The following is a 16435-nucleotide window of genomic DNA, read 5'->3' as shown; positions in this document are numbered from 1 at the left end:
ATACGATCTCTGGGCAACGCAAGATTAATCAAACGCAAACCAGAGTTCAGTCGGATAATCTTCACACATGAGGACCACTTTCATGAGTTTTGTAGCGTAAATGCGAACCCTAGAAGTAAAAAGCTCGAGCTAAGCTAATCCAGAACTACACTGTCGCATAGGCTTCCACCTCACGTCAGCACTCAACCTGGACTGTTGTTGATGTGTGCGCTGCTGTGCACTGATTACCCTGGGCTGAACGGGCTGAACCAGTTGAGGGAAAGAGAATTTCCGTGTTCGTCCTTTGAAGTGGTGACATTATTGACATTATCGACTCAACAGTGTAGTCTCATTTAGCCGTTTGCTAGCTAGCCGCCCTTTTAACGGCACGTAAAAGCTTCAAAACTCGTAAAAGTGGTCCTCGTGTGTGAAGATGATATTACTAAACACTGGTTCGCGTTTGATTAAGCCAGCGTTGCCCAGAGAGATTATTAGAAGCATCGCACCAAAAACCCATTCAAAACTCCCATAGGGAGTCCTGGTGAAGAACCAGGACTGTTAGCATCGATGATTTCCGGACTCGTTTCTGCGGCTCTCTATACTGCAGGTATATAAGGTAATTTATCAGCAAATTGGTCAATTGTCATTTTATTGCATTTCATGCATGATGCATATAATCAAGCAACATGCAGTCTTTTTATTACTCAAGTAAAATAATTAAAGGTTTAAATGACATAATTAGGTGTATTTAGAGTAAAAATTAAGATATTTATAACCGGTATAATTTTGTAATTTTTTACACAATGGCTTTTAGATGGCAAGAAAATACTCAGTTGAAGATGCCCCTGAAGATAATACTGGATGGGGATGCAAGTGACATGGATGATTAAATATTCGATAGCGATCCTTAGGTCGACCTAATCAGATCTTACTGATATCACTATTATGAACACAAAACAAAGAACACTTCTGACTCTTCAAATGTTCATTAATTTTTTTCTAGTAAAGTGCATCACTAATCATATATAAAAGGGAGGAAGTGGGTTCTGTCGTTGAGTTGTTGTGCGCTGAGTGATGTCACTCGAGCACTCCATGATGTGATCAGTGATGGTCACTGGAGCAATTGTGATGTCATCAGTGAGTGATGTCATCAGTGATGCGAAGGGATGGCAGGTTGCATGTATCTTTTTTTGCCCTCTACTGCAAACCAATTTTCCCCTCAAGGGACAATAAAGATGTGATCTGAACTGATCACCTTTTCAGCACAGTGGATGATATGCTGCAGTCTGCTCGTGTCAATAGCGTTGTTATAATCTGAAAACGTGAAAAACATCCACACCAGCCGACCACATGTCACTGCTGCAACTGCCCTGCTGCAGCTGTTTGACATCATGAGTGATGACATCAGCATGCTGCCTGCCCTGCGCTGTCAATGAAAGCCCAGGTGAAAGCAGGATGTTCGCTTCGTATTATCGGCTCGATATACAGTATTGGCTCAAATTTTATTATTGGAATAATAAATAATAACGTAAAATGGCCTATATCAGCCGATAATTTATGTGATCAATATATATCGTGCACCCCTAATTTAACATGCTTAAAGGACAAAGTTTGTCTTAAATCTTGTCTTGTTTTATTATGTTTTTGTTTGTTGAGAAAAAAAAACGTGAGGACTATAAGGCCTGATGTATTATATATGAGACGATTTGAAAATCAGACTTGCAAAATGATATTTGATATATATATATATTTTTTTTGTCAGAAGGACCAATAAAGACTCCAGATTGAAAGAATTGGAATTTTCTCTCAATTCTTTGATGGTTCAGGCTTAATAGGGTTAAAGACAATATTTTTTCTGTGTAGTTTTTTAAAGTTTTGGTCCGAGCGAAATGTTCTATGGTCTCTCCCAATTCTAAATATAGCTGAACCGTTTGGTTTGATGAAGTTAAACTATTTTTATAAGCATTTTACGAAATGTCTATGGGAAAATAGATGGCGGATAAAAATCTCTGGTACAGTGCTGAAGCAGGAAGTAGGCGGTCACTTTGCCTCTCTAGTAACCTGTTTACCTGTGGAATGTTCCAAACAGGTGTTTTTGAGCATTCCTCGACTTTCCCAGTCTTTTGTTGCTTCTGTTCCAACTTTTGTGAAAGGTGTTGCTGGCATCAAATTCAGAATATGAACATTGTATGATGTGAAACACAATATTGAGCCAGGCTGGACTGGAAGTTGATCAGGTAAAACATTCAATATATTTGTACTGTATTCAATTGAATATAGGTGGAAAAGGATTTGCAAATGATCACATTCTGTTTTTATTTAAGTTCTACACAGCGTCCCAACTTTTTCTGAATTGGGGTTGTAATTTCAAATACATTTGTCATTCTGAAATATCCCATTGTTTGTGTTCAAGGATTTTTTTGGTCTAAATGTGAACACAAATAAAGGTAATTAAAATGTGTCTAAAGGGTGTGGAGTGTGACTTTAAGAATAAAATACATGTGTTTTCTACAGGGGAGTGGTGCTGGCCCAAACAACAGTACAAGTTAAAAAACAAAGGGATTTATTACTAAAATACAAGTTAACACGTTAAGTGCCATAGCCGAGATAATTCGTCTTACATAATCCAACGCTTGAGTGCCAGAGCCGAGTTTACTCGTCTTACATAAACATTTTTTTTTTTTGACGGTGGGACATCAATCAACAACTTTTACATCTTCGAGATCACTATTGGAGCAAGAGAATGTGTATAATCTATTTTACCGACCCACTAAGTGTTGACAGTGCTCCCCCAGACGACCGAAATCAAAGAAAAAACTGCCGCGGGAGCAAGCCGTTCAAGGAAATGGCGAGGCGATTTTACAGTAATCCATTCAAGACTTGTCTTGCCTGAGAGCGGCCGCGCACCGGCAGCAGCACACAGAGAGCGGAGAGCGATTTGCAAAATAGATTATAGGTGAAACACACTTTGAAACACCTCAGAAAGGCCAGAATCAACATCTGCCCATCGCCCACGCATTCCCCGGCCCATCTTGACTCGCACAAGGAGCGTCCGCACGCACGCAGGCAAGCAGGCAGGCAGGCACGCAGACAGACAGGCAGGCAGCAGCAACGCGCTTCTGACACGCCCGCTGTACAGCCAGGAGGAAGGAGGAGAAGACACACGGAGGGAGGAGTTTGAATGAGAGGGGTATTTCCTGTTGTTATGGAGGAAATTACTGTTCAAAACTATTGTTTAGAATGTCTGACGGTCTTACTGATGCCAAAAATGAATGGTTAAAGTGACTGTTTCACAAAAAGCCATTTATCTCTGAATAAATTTCCAGACGCTGAAACCATGCTGTACTCAACGGCTAATATCTACATAACTACTAACTCTGCAAACTAACTCTTTTAGACAGAGAAAGCACACATTCTATTAGTTATTTTTAGATGATTGGTGTTCATGAATTCTTAACAGAAAATAATCCTCGGCTGTTGTAAAATGAGCCAGAATCGTCAAAAACACCCCTGGCACAACTTACCCACAGGATTGAAAACATGGCTGGCACTCAATGTGTTAAAAACATGCCTATTTAAAAGAGTCCAGCGTCCATAAGAGTTTAATGTCCAGTGTCCACTGCAGCCAAGAGTAGTGACTGTTTTGGGCCCTATTCTCCCACAAGCCTTCGGCGCTAAAACGGGCCTTAAACGCAAAAAAACGTGCCTTGCGCCTGTTTTGGGACGATATCAATATGGCTTTACGCTGCCAAATGCGCTTTAGGCCGAATGGGCGTGGCGCAGTCCCAGAATGGGCCAAAGTGGGCGTGTCGGCCTTAAATCTCGGCGTACTGATATCTTCGCACCTGCCGTAAATTTAGCGCTTTGCGCCTTTGAAAACCAGGCCTATTCAGTGCGCCAGTGCTCTTCTGCCTCTCCCCTGTCACCCTTCTCTGTCTCTCTCTGAAACCAGGCCTATTCAGTGCGCCAGTGCTCTTCTGCCTCTTCTCTGTCACCCTTCTCTCTCTCTCTCTGACTCCCTGCTTAGACAGGCACAACACACTTCCCATCCCATATAGGAAAAATAAGTTGTAAGTTGTCTGGCCTGTCCCAGCATGCATTGTGCTTCTCCATTTCGCTACTAAATAGCAACCAAATGAGGCGAAATAGATATAAAAGGTTGATCTAAATTAATGTGTAATGGTAACACAACCTGCAATTGTACACATTTCAATATTGGACCAAATGAAACATCGAAATGAATACACCACCCTATGTGAAACATGTATGTCCTCCTGGGCCTATATATATCTCTTGTCGATTTAACGTGATTTAGATAAGTGACAGGGGAACGCTGCGGAACGCTCGCTCCAATAACTTGGCCTTACTTCACATTTAGTTTTACAATAAAAACACATTTATGCAATGACTTAACATAATGTAGGGTATATTTATGTGCATCATTCTACCTGCAGCAGGGGAGAGAAAACGATATCGTTCTGGACAAACTTTCACCAATATAAAATTAATCTCATCATATAGGGATAGGCTATATTTTTCTATCGGATGCATTTAGAACATTCTTTTCACTTTGATCTTGCTATAGTGTAGCGTATTTACATGCTTGCAGTATTTAAACTGCAGTTAGATTGGTTTGAGAAGCATAATAATATGGAATAATAGCCTATAATGGAGACAGACAGACTGGATGAAGGGAGGGGGGGGGGGGGGGGGGGCAGAGCGTTTGGCTTTCATCAGGTTTTGCGGGACCACTGGAATTGGAGCTAAAAAGGCAAGCGTGCGATTCGTTTATTGCAGTTATCCAATGAGCATGACGGTGCATAATTTTACGCTTAAAAGGCGTGGTTGTAATGCTTTGGCTGCGTGTAGCGCCAGCACGACGATATCAAGTGCGCTGGTCCACGGCCACTGATTTGCGCTGCGCCAGGCGCTCGGCCTAGAAACAGCGCCGATGCAACGATAGGGGGCTTTGTCTCCAACAGCAGGCTGTCTTGCTGCCTCCTGGTGCCTCCAAGTGGCAAAAAAGTGCATTACAGAACAGACTTTAATGTCTTGCTTTCTGAAGCTGCTTTCACACATGTTTGGAATTCAGGAGTTATCTAGAGGCCATCCGCATGGGGCTCATGTGTGAACAGATTTTGGTGGCTCATGCGCGCTCTCCTCCTAGACGGAGGGAAGTGTAGCCCCAGCCGTAGTCGCAGAAGCGTATTGTCCCCCCCCCCCCCCCCCCCCCCCCCCCTCCAGAGCTCCGTGAAGGTAGTCAGCTCAGTGAGTGCATGAGGACAGAGACATCGTGACAGATTATTATTATATAAATAGTCGATGTGAATGAGCGAGCAAAAAACACATCATGCCATTTGGTTTCCAAATGAAGCTCAAAACTGCTCCGTGTGTGACAGCCAACATGTTGCTGGATTGCTGGATTGAAAGGCTCATGGCTCTGATCTGATTTCATGTCTGCTTCGCACAGCACACACATTTAATAAGCATTTTTGGACGCGAGGGTCGTCCCGCTTCCCAGTATTGGACATCGCTAGGTAGGGTATCTGGATCTGGTTGCGTTCATGTCTTTGATTTAACGTTTACACAGCGTTTGTGAAGATTCAATGGCAGAACCGCAAATTCCAAGTAGCGTCACGTCAGGCAGTATAAAACGAAAACTTCCGGGTATAACCTTCGCAATAATGTCAATTAAATAAAGTAAATGCACGTGTAATGTTTTTTTGTGTGTGTTTCGAAAGATACAGAACGGAGATAAACTGGAAGAATATCTGCTGCCTTCGAAAAGTCAATTTTAACCCGTAGTGAGTCGACATTCTGATTTTTTGTTACTAAGTAATACAACATTTATTTTATTTTGAAGGTAAAAACGTCCAGCTTCCTGTATTCTGTATAATTGTAGTAGGTTTGATGCATTTTAGGACTGAACATAGCAAAGACCTGTTTTGTTTGTAGTGCTTGCGACTCGAGGAAATCGATGCATCTGGGCGTGAGTTGTAGGGTTGTTTAATTAATTACTTACTAACGTTATGCGCAAACGATTATTATGCCGTGAACGTTAGGCAGTTATCGCCCATTATGTATTTTTAGTTTTCACAACTCCCCATTGTGTGGTCATGCCCAAATTCCCCCACCACCCCCGCCCCCTCTCTACTTTACAAACTCTGCGGAGGTGCTACTCATGTGTGAAAGCAACATGCCTCATGTGTGAAAGGGTACACTTCACGTATCATCCGGGGCAGGCTCAGTGGGGAGCAACCCTCACCTGATCCGGAGTTCATGTGTGAAAATAGCTTCAGTGTATGGAGTTCATATGGAGTAGGGTAGAATAACCAGCTAAATGTAACACTGATTTAGGGAGGAGCCAAATTAAATTCATTATATAAATGCATTGCAACCTAAATCAAACCAACAGGATGCAAACAAAGCAAAAAGCCAGATGAAAGAATCAACAGTCATTAAAGTCGAGCTGAACCCAATAATGACTTTTCTTTTCTTTTAGTATGCAGTGCACCCATTTAATACAAAACATATCACAACAATCTAATTTCTTTAGTTTTTCACACTTTTTCACATCAAAAGTTCGTTTTTCAAGATTTCATTGATAACAGTAATGTACAGTTTGCTGACATCACCTAGTACTATCAAATTTCTACCCCATTTCAACCAATCATATCACGACATGCAGCTGTCAATCAAATCTTCATTTCTGGATAATTTTCTCTTCCAAATGAAGTAGAAAATGGTGCCTAGTGCCTGTCATCTGGCATAATTCCTATCCCATAAACTAACTACTAACTTGGCCAATTGTTAGAAACATGAACAACAAACAAAAACTATAATCTCTAAGAATGCAAAGAAATGTAACTGGCTCGTTAAAACGCGCATTCCAGGGATATCGTATTTACAGGAATAGCGTAAAAGGCGCGCGCTTGGGACCGTTTGAGAGCGTGGTTGTCAGGGGTCTCCCCTCGGAGATTCCAGGCGGGCGGGCAGCACCCATTCATCGGATTGTCCGCTCCCTCCGCACGAAGCAGCTGGCTGCCTGGTACTCCGCGGATCCCACTCGCATAGCACGACAACACGCTGAATCCCACTCGATTTGGGGGTCAAAATCATCGACATGATACTATGACCCGCCTCTCAACCTGCCATCTTAGACAAACTATGTTTTCAGTCTGAAACGGACTCATTATGCACGTGACAAACAGGTTCAGTTCGACTTTAAGGGCTCTTCCCTTCAGCTCCAGTCTGTTGTCCTGATGCCAGGTTTTGGAGTTACCCTCTTCCCTTCAGCTCCAGTCTGTTGTCCTGATGCCAGGTTTTAGAGTTAGCCTCTTCCCTTCAGCTCCAGTCTGTTGTCCTGATGCCAGGTTTTGGAGTTAGCCTCTTCTCTTCAGCTCCAGTCGGTTGTCCTGATGCCAGGTTTTAGAGTTAGCCTCTTCTCTTCAGCTCCAGTCTGTTGTCCTGATGCCAGGTTTTAGAGTTAGCTGTACTGTGGCTCGTTATGTGGACCTGTATCACCTCCTCATGGAGCCACACACACACTGATGAATCAACATGAATCTAGACTTCACTGAAGGAGGCGTGAAGCCACTCCTCCACTCTCCAACCATGTCTCTATTTCTCTCCCTCTCTGCCTTCCTCTCTTTTTCTCTCTCTCCCCCTCTTTCTCTTTCTCCCCTCACTCTTTGTTTCCCTCTCTCTTAAGGCCCAATTATACTCAACGACCGTTAAAGACGGAGACGGAGACGGACAGAGCCTTCTGTCCGTACTCTGCGTTAATTTCGTCCGTTTTCTGTCCGTCATCTGAAAGCTTATGGATACGCATGAAACGGAGGAAAACCACACACACACTCATGCATTTGACTCTCTACTGCCCACTGGTGGATGTATTGCTTAACATGATGCCAACGTGAAAGACGCATGGAAGTATGTGGGCAGTGACGATTACACCGTTTGAAACGGACGCCCTTATTTACGGATGAAAATGGAGTATACTGTAATTGGGCCTTTACTCTCCCTGTCTCTCTCTCCCTCCCTCCCTCTCTCTCTCCCTCTCTCTCTTTCTCCACTCACTCTTTGTTTCCCTCTCTCTCTCTCTCCCTCCCTCCCTCTCTCTCTCTCCCTCTCTCTCTTTCTCCACTCACTCTTTGTTTCCCTCTCTCTTACTCTCCCTCCCTCTTTCTCTCTCTCTTTCTCCCTCCCTCCCTCTTTCTCTCTCCCCCTCTATCTCTTTCTCTCTCTTTCTCCCCTCACTCTTTGTTTCCCTCTCTCTCTCTCCCTCCCTCTCCCCCCCCTCTCTCTCTCCCCCTCTATCTCTTTCTCTCCCTCGTTCTTTCTCTCTCTCTCTCTCTCTTTCTCCCCTCACTCTTTGTTTCCCTCTCTCTTATTCTCTCTGTCTCTCTCTCTCTCTCTCCCTCTATTTCTTTCTCTATCTACCTCTTTCTCTCCCTCTCTTTCCCTCCCCCCTCTCTCTCTCTTCCTCTCCCTCTCTCTCTCTTCCTCTCTCTCTCTCTCTCTTACTCTCCCTCCCTCTCTCTCTCTTTCTCCCTCCCTCCCTCTTTCTCTCTCTCCCTCATTCTTTCTCGCTCTCTTTCTCCCCTCACTCTCTTTGTTTCCCTCTCTGCCTTCCTCCCTCTCTCTCTCACCCTCTATCTCTTTCTCTCTCTTTCTCCCCTCACTCTTTGTTTCCCTCTCTCTCCCTCCCTCTCTCCCCCCCTCTCCCCCTCTATCTCTTTCCCTCCCTCGTTCTTTCTCTCTCTCTCTTTCTCCCCTCACTCTTTGTTTCCCTCTCTCTTATTCTCTCTGTCTCTCTCTCTCTCCCTCTATTTCTTTCTCTCCCTCTCTTTCCCTCCCCCCTCTCTCCCTCCTCTCTCTCTTCCTCTCTCTCCCTCCCTCCCTCCCTCTCTCTCTCTCTCTCTCTCTCAGTCAGCTCGTGCTAGTCTGCAGATGGCAGTAAGCTCCTCCCACGCTGGCGTCTTTCCTCTGTCGTGGCTCGTGCTCGTGTGGCTGCAGCTCCGTTGTCTCGTGTCGCGTGCGGCGTCTCTCTCGGCTCCCTGCCACCTGCTGTGCATCTCCTAATCAGCTGTGAGCCCCGCGCGCGCTCTGTGTGTGTGTGTGTGTGTGTGTGTGTGTGTGTGTGTGTGTTAGAGCAGGGCTACCCGGCCCGTCGGACTCGGAACCCGAACCCGGCCCGACTTACGGGCCGGGTTCGGACAGAAACATTGAAGTCGCGTTCGGGCTCGGGCCGGGCTCGGTCACGTAATGAGTCACTTGTTTTTGCCTTCAAATATATCTATCATCAGCTCCTGAGCTAATTTACTACGTTAATGAAAGCACTTGAAGGCATCGAATGAAACACGCCCAGACATGCACTCTGCTGCTCTGCCCGGAGTCAGCTGCGTGTCGACACCGTGCAGTACTTCTTTCAGCGATGTGGGACTGTGTGGGCAGTGCACGGCACGCACGAATTAGGCTGTTTGGTGCTTTGCTTTGTACATTACGTATTAATCATTGACTGCTTTGAATTACGAGGACTGATTTTGGTTTGGGATTATATAGGGCTGTTTATAGGCTGGACAGACTCATTGAATTATGCGCTCGCTGCGCTCCGAGGGGGGGGAAAAATCAGGGAGGGGGTTCGGGCCGGGCTCGGACAGATTATCAATTGACACCTGTCGGGCCGGGCCGGGCTCGGCTAATACTGTGACGGGCTCGGTCGGGTTCGGTAAGGAAAATTCAGCCCGAGCCCAGCTCTAGTGTGTGTGTGTGTGTGAATAAGTTGGTAACAGCTTAATAACAGTGACTTGTGTTCCAGTCTGGCTCAATATTGTGTTTCACATCAAACAATGTTCATCTGTTGTGTTTCTGTGTCTCATTGTCTTTAGTTTTTAAATGGAACCTGTCAGAGTTTCCTGCAGCACAACACTTTATTTTGTCTGTTTTTAAGGTTTTGACAAAAGGCTTATTTATGTGAACATGAATGTGGTAAAAACCTACAATCAACCATTTCTTAAAATCACTTGTAAAATATCTTCATAACCACTAAGAATGATTGTTATTGTGAAACACAGCCCAGGTGTTTTAGATGAGAAGCTGCTGTTGTATTGAGTCTTGTTGTCTCATCAGATGCCTGTGAACTCACACTGGATCCAAACACAGCATTCAGATACCTCCTCCTGTCTGAAGACAACAGAAAGGTGACGTGTGTGGAAGAGAAGCAGCCATATCCTGATCACCCAGAGAGATTTAACTACTGGTCTCAGCTGCTGTGTAGAGATGGTCTGACTGGTCGCTGTTATTGGGAGGTGGAGAGGAAAGGAAAGATTCTTATAGGAGTGACTTACAGAGGAATCAGCAGGAGAGGACAGGGTGATGACTGCAGGCTTGAAGGGAATGAAAAGTCCTGGAGTCTGTGGTGCTCTGATGATAGTTACACTGCTGAGCACAATAACAGACGCACAGACATACGTCTCCCCTCCTCTCGCTCTAACAGAGTCGCAGTGTATCTTGACTGGCCTGCTGGCTCTCTGTCCTTCTACACAGTTTCCTCTGACACACTGACTCACATCCACACCTTCTACTCAACCTTCACTGACCCACTCTACCCTGGGTTCTTTCTGTGTTATGATGCCTCAGTGTCTCTGTGTCAGATAGAGGAGTGAGAGAGAAACTGTCATATAGAGGAGAGAGAGAGAAACTGTCAGATAGAGGAGGGAGAGATAAACTGTCAGATAGAGAAGAGAGAGATAAACTGTCAGATAGAGGAGAGAGAGAGAAACTGTCAGATAGAGGGAGAGAGAGAAACTGTCAGATAGAGGAGGGAGAGAGAAACTGTCAGATAGAGGAGAGAGAGAAACTGTCAGATAGAGGAGGGAGAGAGAAACTGTCAGATAGAGGAGAGAGAGAGAAACTGTCAGATAGAGGAGGGAGAGATAAACTGTCAGATAGAGGAGGGAGAGATAAACTGTCAGATAGAGGAGAGAGAGAGAAACTGTCAGATAGAGGAGGGAGAGAGAAACTGTCAGATAGAGGAGGGAGAGAGAAACTGTCAGATAGAGGAGGGAGAGAGAAACTGTCAGATAGAGGAGAGAGAGAGAAACTGTCAGATAGAGGGAGAGAGAAACTGTCAGATAGAGGAGAGAGAGAGAAACTGTCAGATAGAGGAGGGAGAGAGAGAAACTGTCAGATAGAGGAGGGAGAGAGAAACTGACAGATAGAGGAGAGAGAGAAACTGTCAGATAGAGGAGAGAGAGAGAAACTGTCAGATAGAGGAGGGAGAGATAAACTGTCAGATAGAGGAGGGAGAGAGAAACTGTCAGATAGAGGAGGGGGAGAGAAACTGTCAGATAGAGGAGAGAGAGAGAAACTGTCAGATAGAGGAGAGAGAGAGAGAAACTGTCAGATAGATGAGGGAGAGAGAAACTGTCAGATAGAGGAGGGAGAGAGAAACTGTCAGATAGAGGAGGGAGAGAGACACTGTCAGATAGAGGAGGGAGAGAGAAACTGTCAGATAGAGGAGGGAGAGAGAAACTGTCAGATAGAGGAGGGAGAGAGAAACTGTCAGATAGAGGAGTGAGAGAGAAACTGTCAGATAGAGGAGGGAGAAACTGTCAGATAGAGGAGGGAGAGAGAAACTGTCAGATAGAGGAGGGAGAGAGAAACACTGAGACCAAACACAGCTGCTACATGATGTGAAGGTTTAGGTTTGTCATTGAGTCATGCAGTGTGTGTGATTCACTCTGTACAGGATCACACACACACACACACACACACACACACACACACACACACACACCAGTTATGACAAGTCAAGACATAGAAAAGCTTGTCCATATGTTTAGATCACATGACAGGAAGCAGCTAGAAGTGAAAAGCTGCCTCTAGAATTCTGACACAAACTAATCTGAACACAAAGCCTCAATTCTCAGCTCCCTGCATTGACTCCAGTGGCCAACGTGAACGCACACATGCATGTTTGTGTGTGTGTGTGTGTCTAAAAACTCCCTTCACATGTCACTGGCTGCACCTTATGCTAACCTATAGATAGATAGATGGATAGTGACAGAGATAGAGAGAGACACACATAGAGAGAACATGTGGTCAGTGTTTGACAGGTGAGGTCAACAGAGATGCACTTCCTGCTACAATGTAAAACCTTTGAAGAAACAAGGAATATTTACTTCAATAAGTTCAACTCTGTAATTCCAGACTTCAAAGAACTTAATGAGCTCCAAAGTAAAAGTAGTCCTAAGAGAAGGAGACATGGCTCATCTGTCTGTCCAATATGTCTCAACATGCCACAACCTGAGGGACAGTGAGTGACCTATACACACACACACACACACACACACACACACACACACACACACACACACACACACACACACACGGACACTGATGTGTCTCAATCTCAATGTTTCATAATTAATGTGTATTATGATTATGATTATTATTGCATTGTATGTATTGTTTTACTGTATTATTGTATTATTCATGAGGAGTGATGGTAATGTTGAATGTGATTGTTTCTTGATGCTTTGCCAATATTGTTATGACATTCATGCCAATAAAGCTATTTGAATTAGAAAAATTTGAATTAGAGAGACACAGAGAGATAAAGAGAGACACAGAGAGAGAGAGAGACACAGAGAGAGATAGAGAGAGACAGAGAGACACACACACAGAGAGAGAGAGAGAGAGAGAGAGAGAGAGAGAGAGAGAGAGAGAGAGAGAGAGAGCGAGAGAGAGAGAGAGAGAGAGAGAGAGAGAGAGGGGTCATGGAGGAGGCTTGTGAGGCTTGTTGTTGATGCTGTGATGTTGAGCAGAATCTCTGGTCTGAGTCAGAGCACAGACAGGATGCTGAGGCACCATAAACCCATGTATTTCTTATGTACAAACTGTTGTTTTCTTCATTGGCTGTAAATACATGGAAATTATTTTTACTGTATTCTACGTTCTTTATCATATATTTTTTTAAATTACAATTACTTTTTTCACTCAGTTTCTATTTATTTTACTGCTGTACATTGAGGAATTAAACGTGTTGAAAATGTCTACATGTGTTGTGTCTTTACAGTTTTTCTCCAAACGTTTAAACACATTTCCAATAACTGTGGCTCAGTTTGTCAAAACTCTAAACTGAGAAAATCTCTTATAAAGTGACACAACACTCAAAACCATGTTCTCTCTTCTCAAAACAGATTATTTCCAGCAAAACAAAACACACAGCTATGATATGTTGATGTCTTACACAGCATCAACTACACACTGGTGTGATCAATTAAAACACTACCATCAAAATAGTCTTCATGTATGTTCTGGTTTCTAAGCCCCTAAGACGCACTGCTCCCCCTCCTCCCAGGACCCCCCGCCGTGCAGGAAGGGCAGGTACAGGTACTTGACGGTTTCGGCCAGGAAGAAGGACTCCATCCTGTTGTCCAGCTGGTGGTCCCGCAGGTCTGTAATCTGAGGTGGACAGGAACATTGACAATAGCTGTGTTTACATGGACCTTTTCATCAGAATAGCTGCCCAATCAGAATAAAAATGTCAAGTCCAGTCAATTCACAAGCATGTCTCAGAGGACTTTACAGAGAATGTGAGAGAGCAGAGAGAAGAGGAGAGGGAGAACACAACAGGACAGGAGAGAGGAGAAGAGAGAGAACAGAAATCAAAACCTATCTTTGTAGGAAAAAGGGAAGGAACCTTGTGAGGCAGTCAGTCAAACAGACAGACAGTCAAACAGACAGTCAGTCATATATTCAGTCAGACAGACAGACAGACAGACAGACAGTCAGTCAGTCATATATTCAGTCAGACAGACAGACAGACAGACAGACAGACAGACAGACAGACAGACTTACACTAGCGTATCCGCAGGGCGTCTTGGCGATCTTCTCTATGGACTCCAGAGCATCCAGGCCCAGCTGCAGGTAGGTGTGGTCACCTGTCGCCCTGAACAGGTACATCGCACTCTCTATGAGCTCTGTAACAAACACACACACGCACACACACACACACGCACGCACGCACACACACACACACACACACACACACACACACACACACACAAACACAGCTACAGGTTGTCTGCCAGGTAGGAAGGTTAACCAGTCTCAATAGGCAGTAACACTTGTCTTCATAGCAGCTGGTTTGTTTGTTATCCAGTCAGTCAGTCAGTCAGTCAGTCAGTCAGTGAGTTTGTGTAGTATTGTAATGTACATCATGTACAGTCAGTCTAGTGCACTGACCTGGTCTCAGTGGGTATCCCTCCCTCTTATCCACTGTGTATCCCTGAGGAATGCTGTAGAACTCAGGCAGGCCTCCAAACTGCCTCCACACAGAGTAATAGTTCTGGAAGGTTCTCGCTGCGCTGTCCAGGTTCCCCAACAGGGACTAAGACAGACAGGCAGAGACACACACACACACACACACACACACACACACACACACACAGTGAAGCCCAAGGAAAGAAAGGAACAATGTCACTGCAATCTGCATGAATGTGTGTTCTTGTACACCTCCCTTAGTGAGGTCCAATTTGACTTTTATACCATGGGAAGTGAGGACATTTTGGCCGGTCCTCACTTTCCTTCTTTTTTTTTTATTATCATTTATTTTTTTCTGATTTTCCACCCATTTTCTCCCAATTGCCCTACCGCCTCTGTCCACCTGGGGAGAGCCGTAGACACACACATGCTTCCTCTGAGACATGTGCAGTTGCCAGCCACTTCTTTTCACCCGACAGCGGGGAGCTTCAGCCGCAGGTCGTAGCATGTGGGAGGATCACACTATTCCCACCAGTTCTCTTCTGCCCTGAGGCCGCTCCTCACCTTCTCACACACCTTCAAAGGGCTGTTTGAAGATTAACACGTTCACTGCCAATGACGTATTACTCCGTCAAAAAAATGATTTTTTTTTTTTTGACCGTGGGATGTGCATCTAACCCTTTTACATCTCTTATATAATTATTGGAACCACCGAACGTTTACAACCCATTCCACCGACCCACTAAGTTGCGACAGTGCTCTCCTGACTAGAGGAAGGCAAGCATTTTCATGAGAATGGCTTCCTCGAAGCCATTCTCATGAAAATGGATTGGCGAAAACGCTTTCGTTTTCGCGCTGATTGCTGGCGGTGCGGGATTGCAAATTTGCATAATAGATTACGGGTGGAACACACTTTGAAACACGCAGCATAAATATGACCAGAATCGCAAAAGCTTCATCAAAGCTCTCAACCAAAACTCCAAGTAACGAGCGAGTCCATCCAGACTTCCTCAAAGAGCGGCCGCGCAGACAGGCACAGCAGCAGCAAAGCAATGAGACTGGTGACGCGAGGTTACAGCAACAGAAACGAGCTTGTGACACGGCCGCTGCAGCCGAGAAGACACACACGGAGGGAGGAGTTGGAAGCAGAGGGGGGTTTCCTGCTGTTATGGAGGAAATTACTGTTCAAAACTATTGTTTAGATGTCTGACGTCTTACTGATGCCAAAAATGAATGGTTAAAGTGACTGTTCTATCGAATTTCACAAAAAGCCGTTTATCTCTGAATACTTTTTCTGATGCTGAAACCATGCTGTATTCAACTGCTAATGCTTACATAACTACTAACTCTACAAACTAACTATTTTAGACAGAGAAAGCACACATTCTATTAGTTCTTTTGAGATATTGTGTGTTCACAAAATCTTAGCAGAAAAGAATCCTCGGGTCTTGAAAGATGAGCCAGAATCCTAAAAAAAAACCTCTGGCATAACCTACCTACAGTAAAAAAAAAACGGCTGGCAGTGAATGTGTTAAGTTGAAGGTTAAGACTTTTTTTTTTATAGATTTTTGGGGGGCATTTTTGCCTTTAATTAACAAGACAGGAAGAGAGGGAGAGGAGATGACATGCAGCAAAGGTCTACAGGTCAGATTCAAACCCGGGTCGGTCGAGTGAAGGACTAAGCCAGTGATACTCAACTTGCGGCTGCCCCCTGTGTGGCCCGCGATGATTTTATTTTTATTTTTTACAGTGCACTTGAACGCAACATGCAAGATACCCGCTGAATAAGTGTCCAAATGTTCATGTCATTCTGGCCAATACTCCACTTCTGTTATAGCATTTCAGTCTGGAATATGGAATATCTTTCAATAATCTATGATTTAGCTGCTAAATTGTCAAATACCGCCGTCTGCTCGCTACCCAGGCACTTATGTATGTACTTAACCTAACTAACTATCCAGTGTGCATAACATTGTCAGACTAAACTCCGGCTAACACCCCAAAAACCTACAATCCGCTACAGAAAAATGTATTTTGATTGTTTATTAACTGGCCCCTGGCGTTCTATCATTTCACGAAAGTGGCCCCCGGGCAAAGCAAGTTGAGTATCCCTGGACTAAGCCTTTATGGTACGCTCTACCAGGTGAGCCACCGCCACGCCCCAAGAGTTGGTTTGAAGAGTTAG

The 16435-nt window shown here is 44.5% G+C and overlaps 1 protein-coding gene across 1 annotated transcript in view; it reads left to right on the top strand.

Moving 5' to 3' along the window:
- LOC310782967 (NLR family CARD domain-containing protein 3-like) overlaps nucleotides 1-10682 on the top strand; it is a 53607-nt gene extending 42925 nt beyond the window's left edge. The window contains exon 11 of the mRNA XM_083643743.1: nucleotides 10111-10682. Coding sequence (XP_083499869.1) covers nucleotides 10111-10646 — 536 coding nt within the window. The 3' untranslated portion in view covers nucleotides 10647-10682. The remainder of the gene's footprint in view (nucleotides 1-10110) is intronic.
- Nucleotides 10683-16435: the final 5753 nt, after the last annotated feature.

The sequence above is a fragment of the Poromitra crassiceps genome (assembly GCF_964638095.1).
Source record: "Poromitra crassiceps genome assembly, chromosome: 9".
Classification (NCBI taxonomy): Eukaryota; Metazoa; Chordata; class Actinopteri; order Beryciformes; family Melamphaidae; genus Poromitra; species Poromitra crassiceps.
This window is presented reverse-complemented; position numbering and strand designations above follow the sequence as displayed.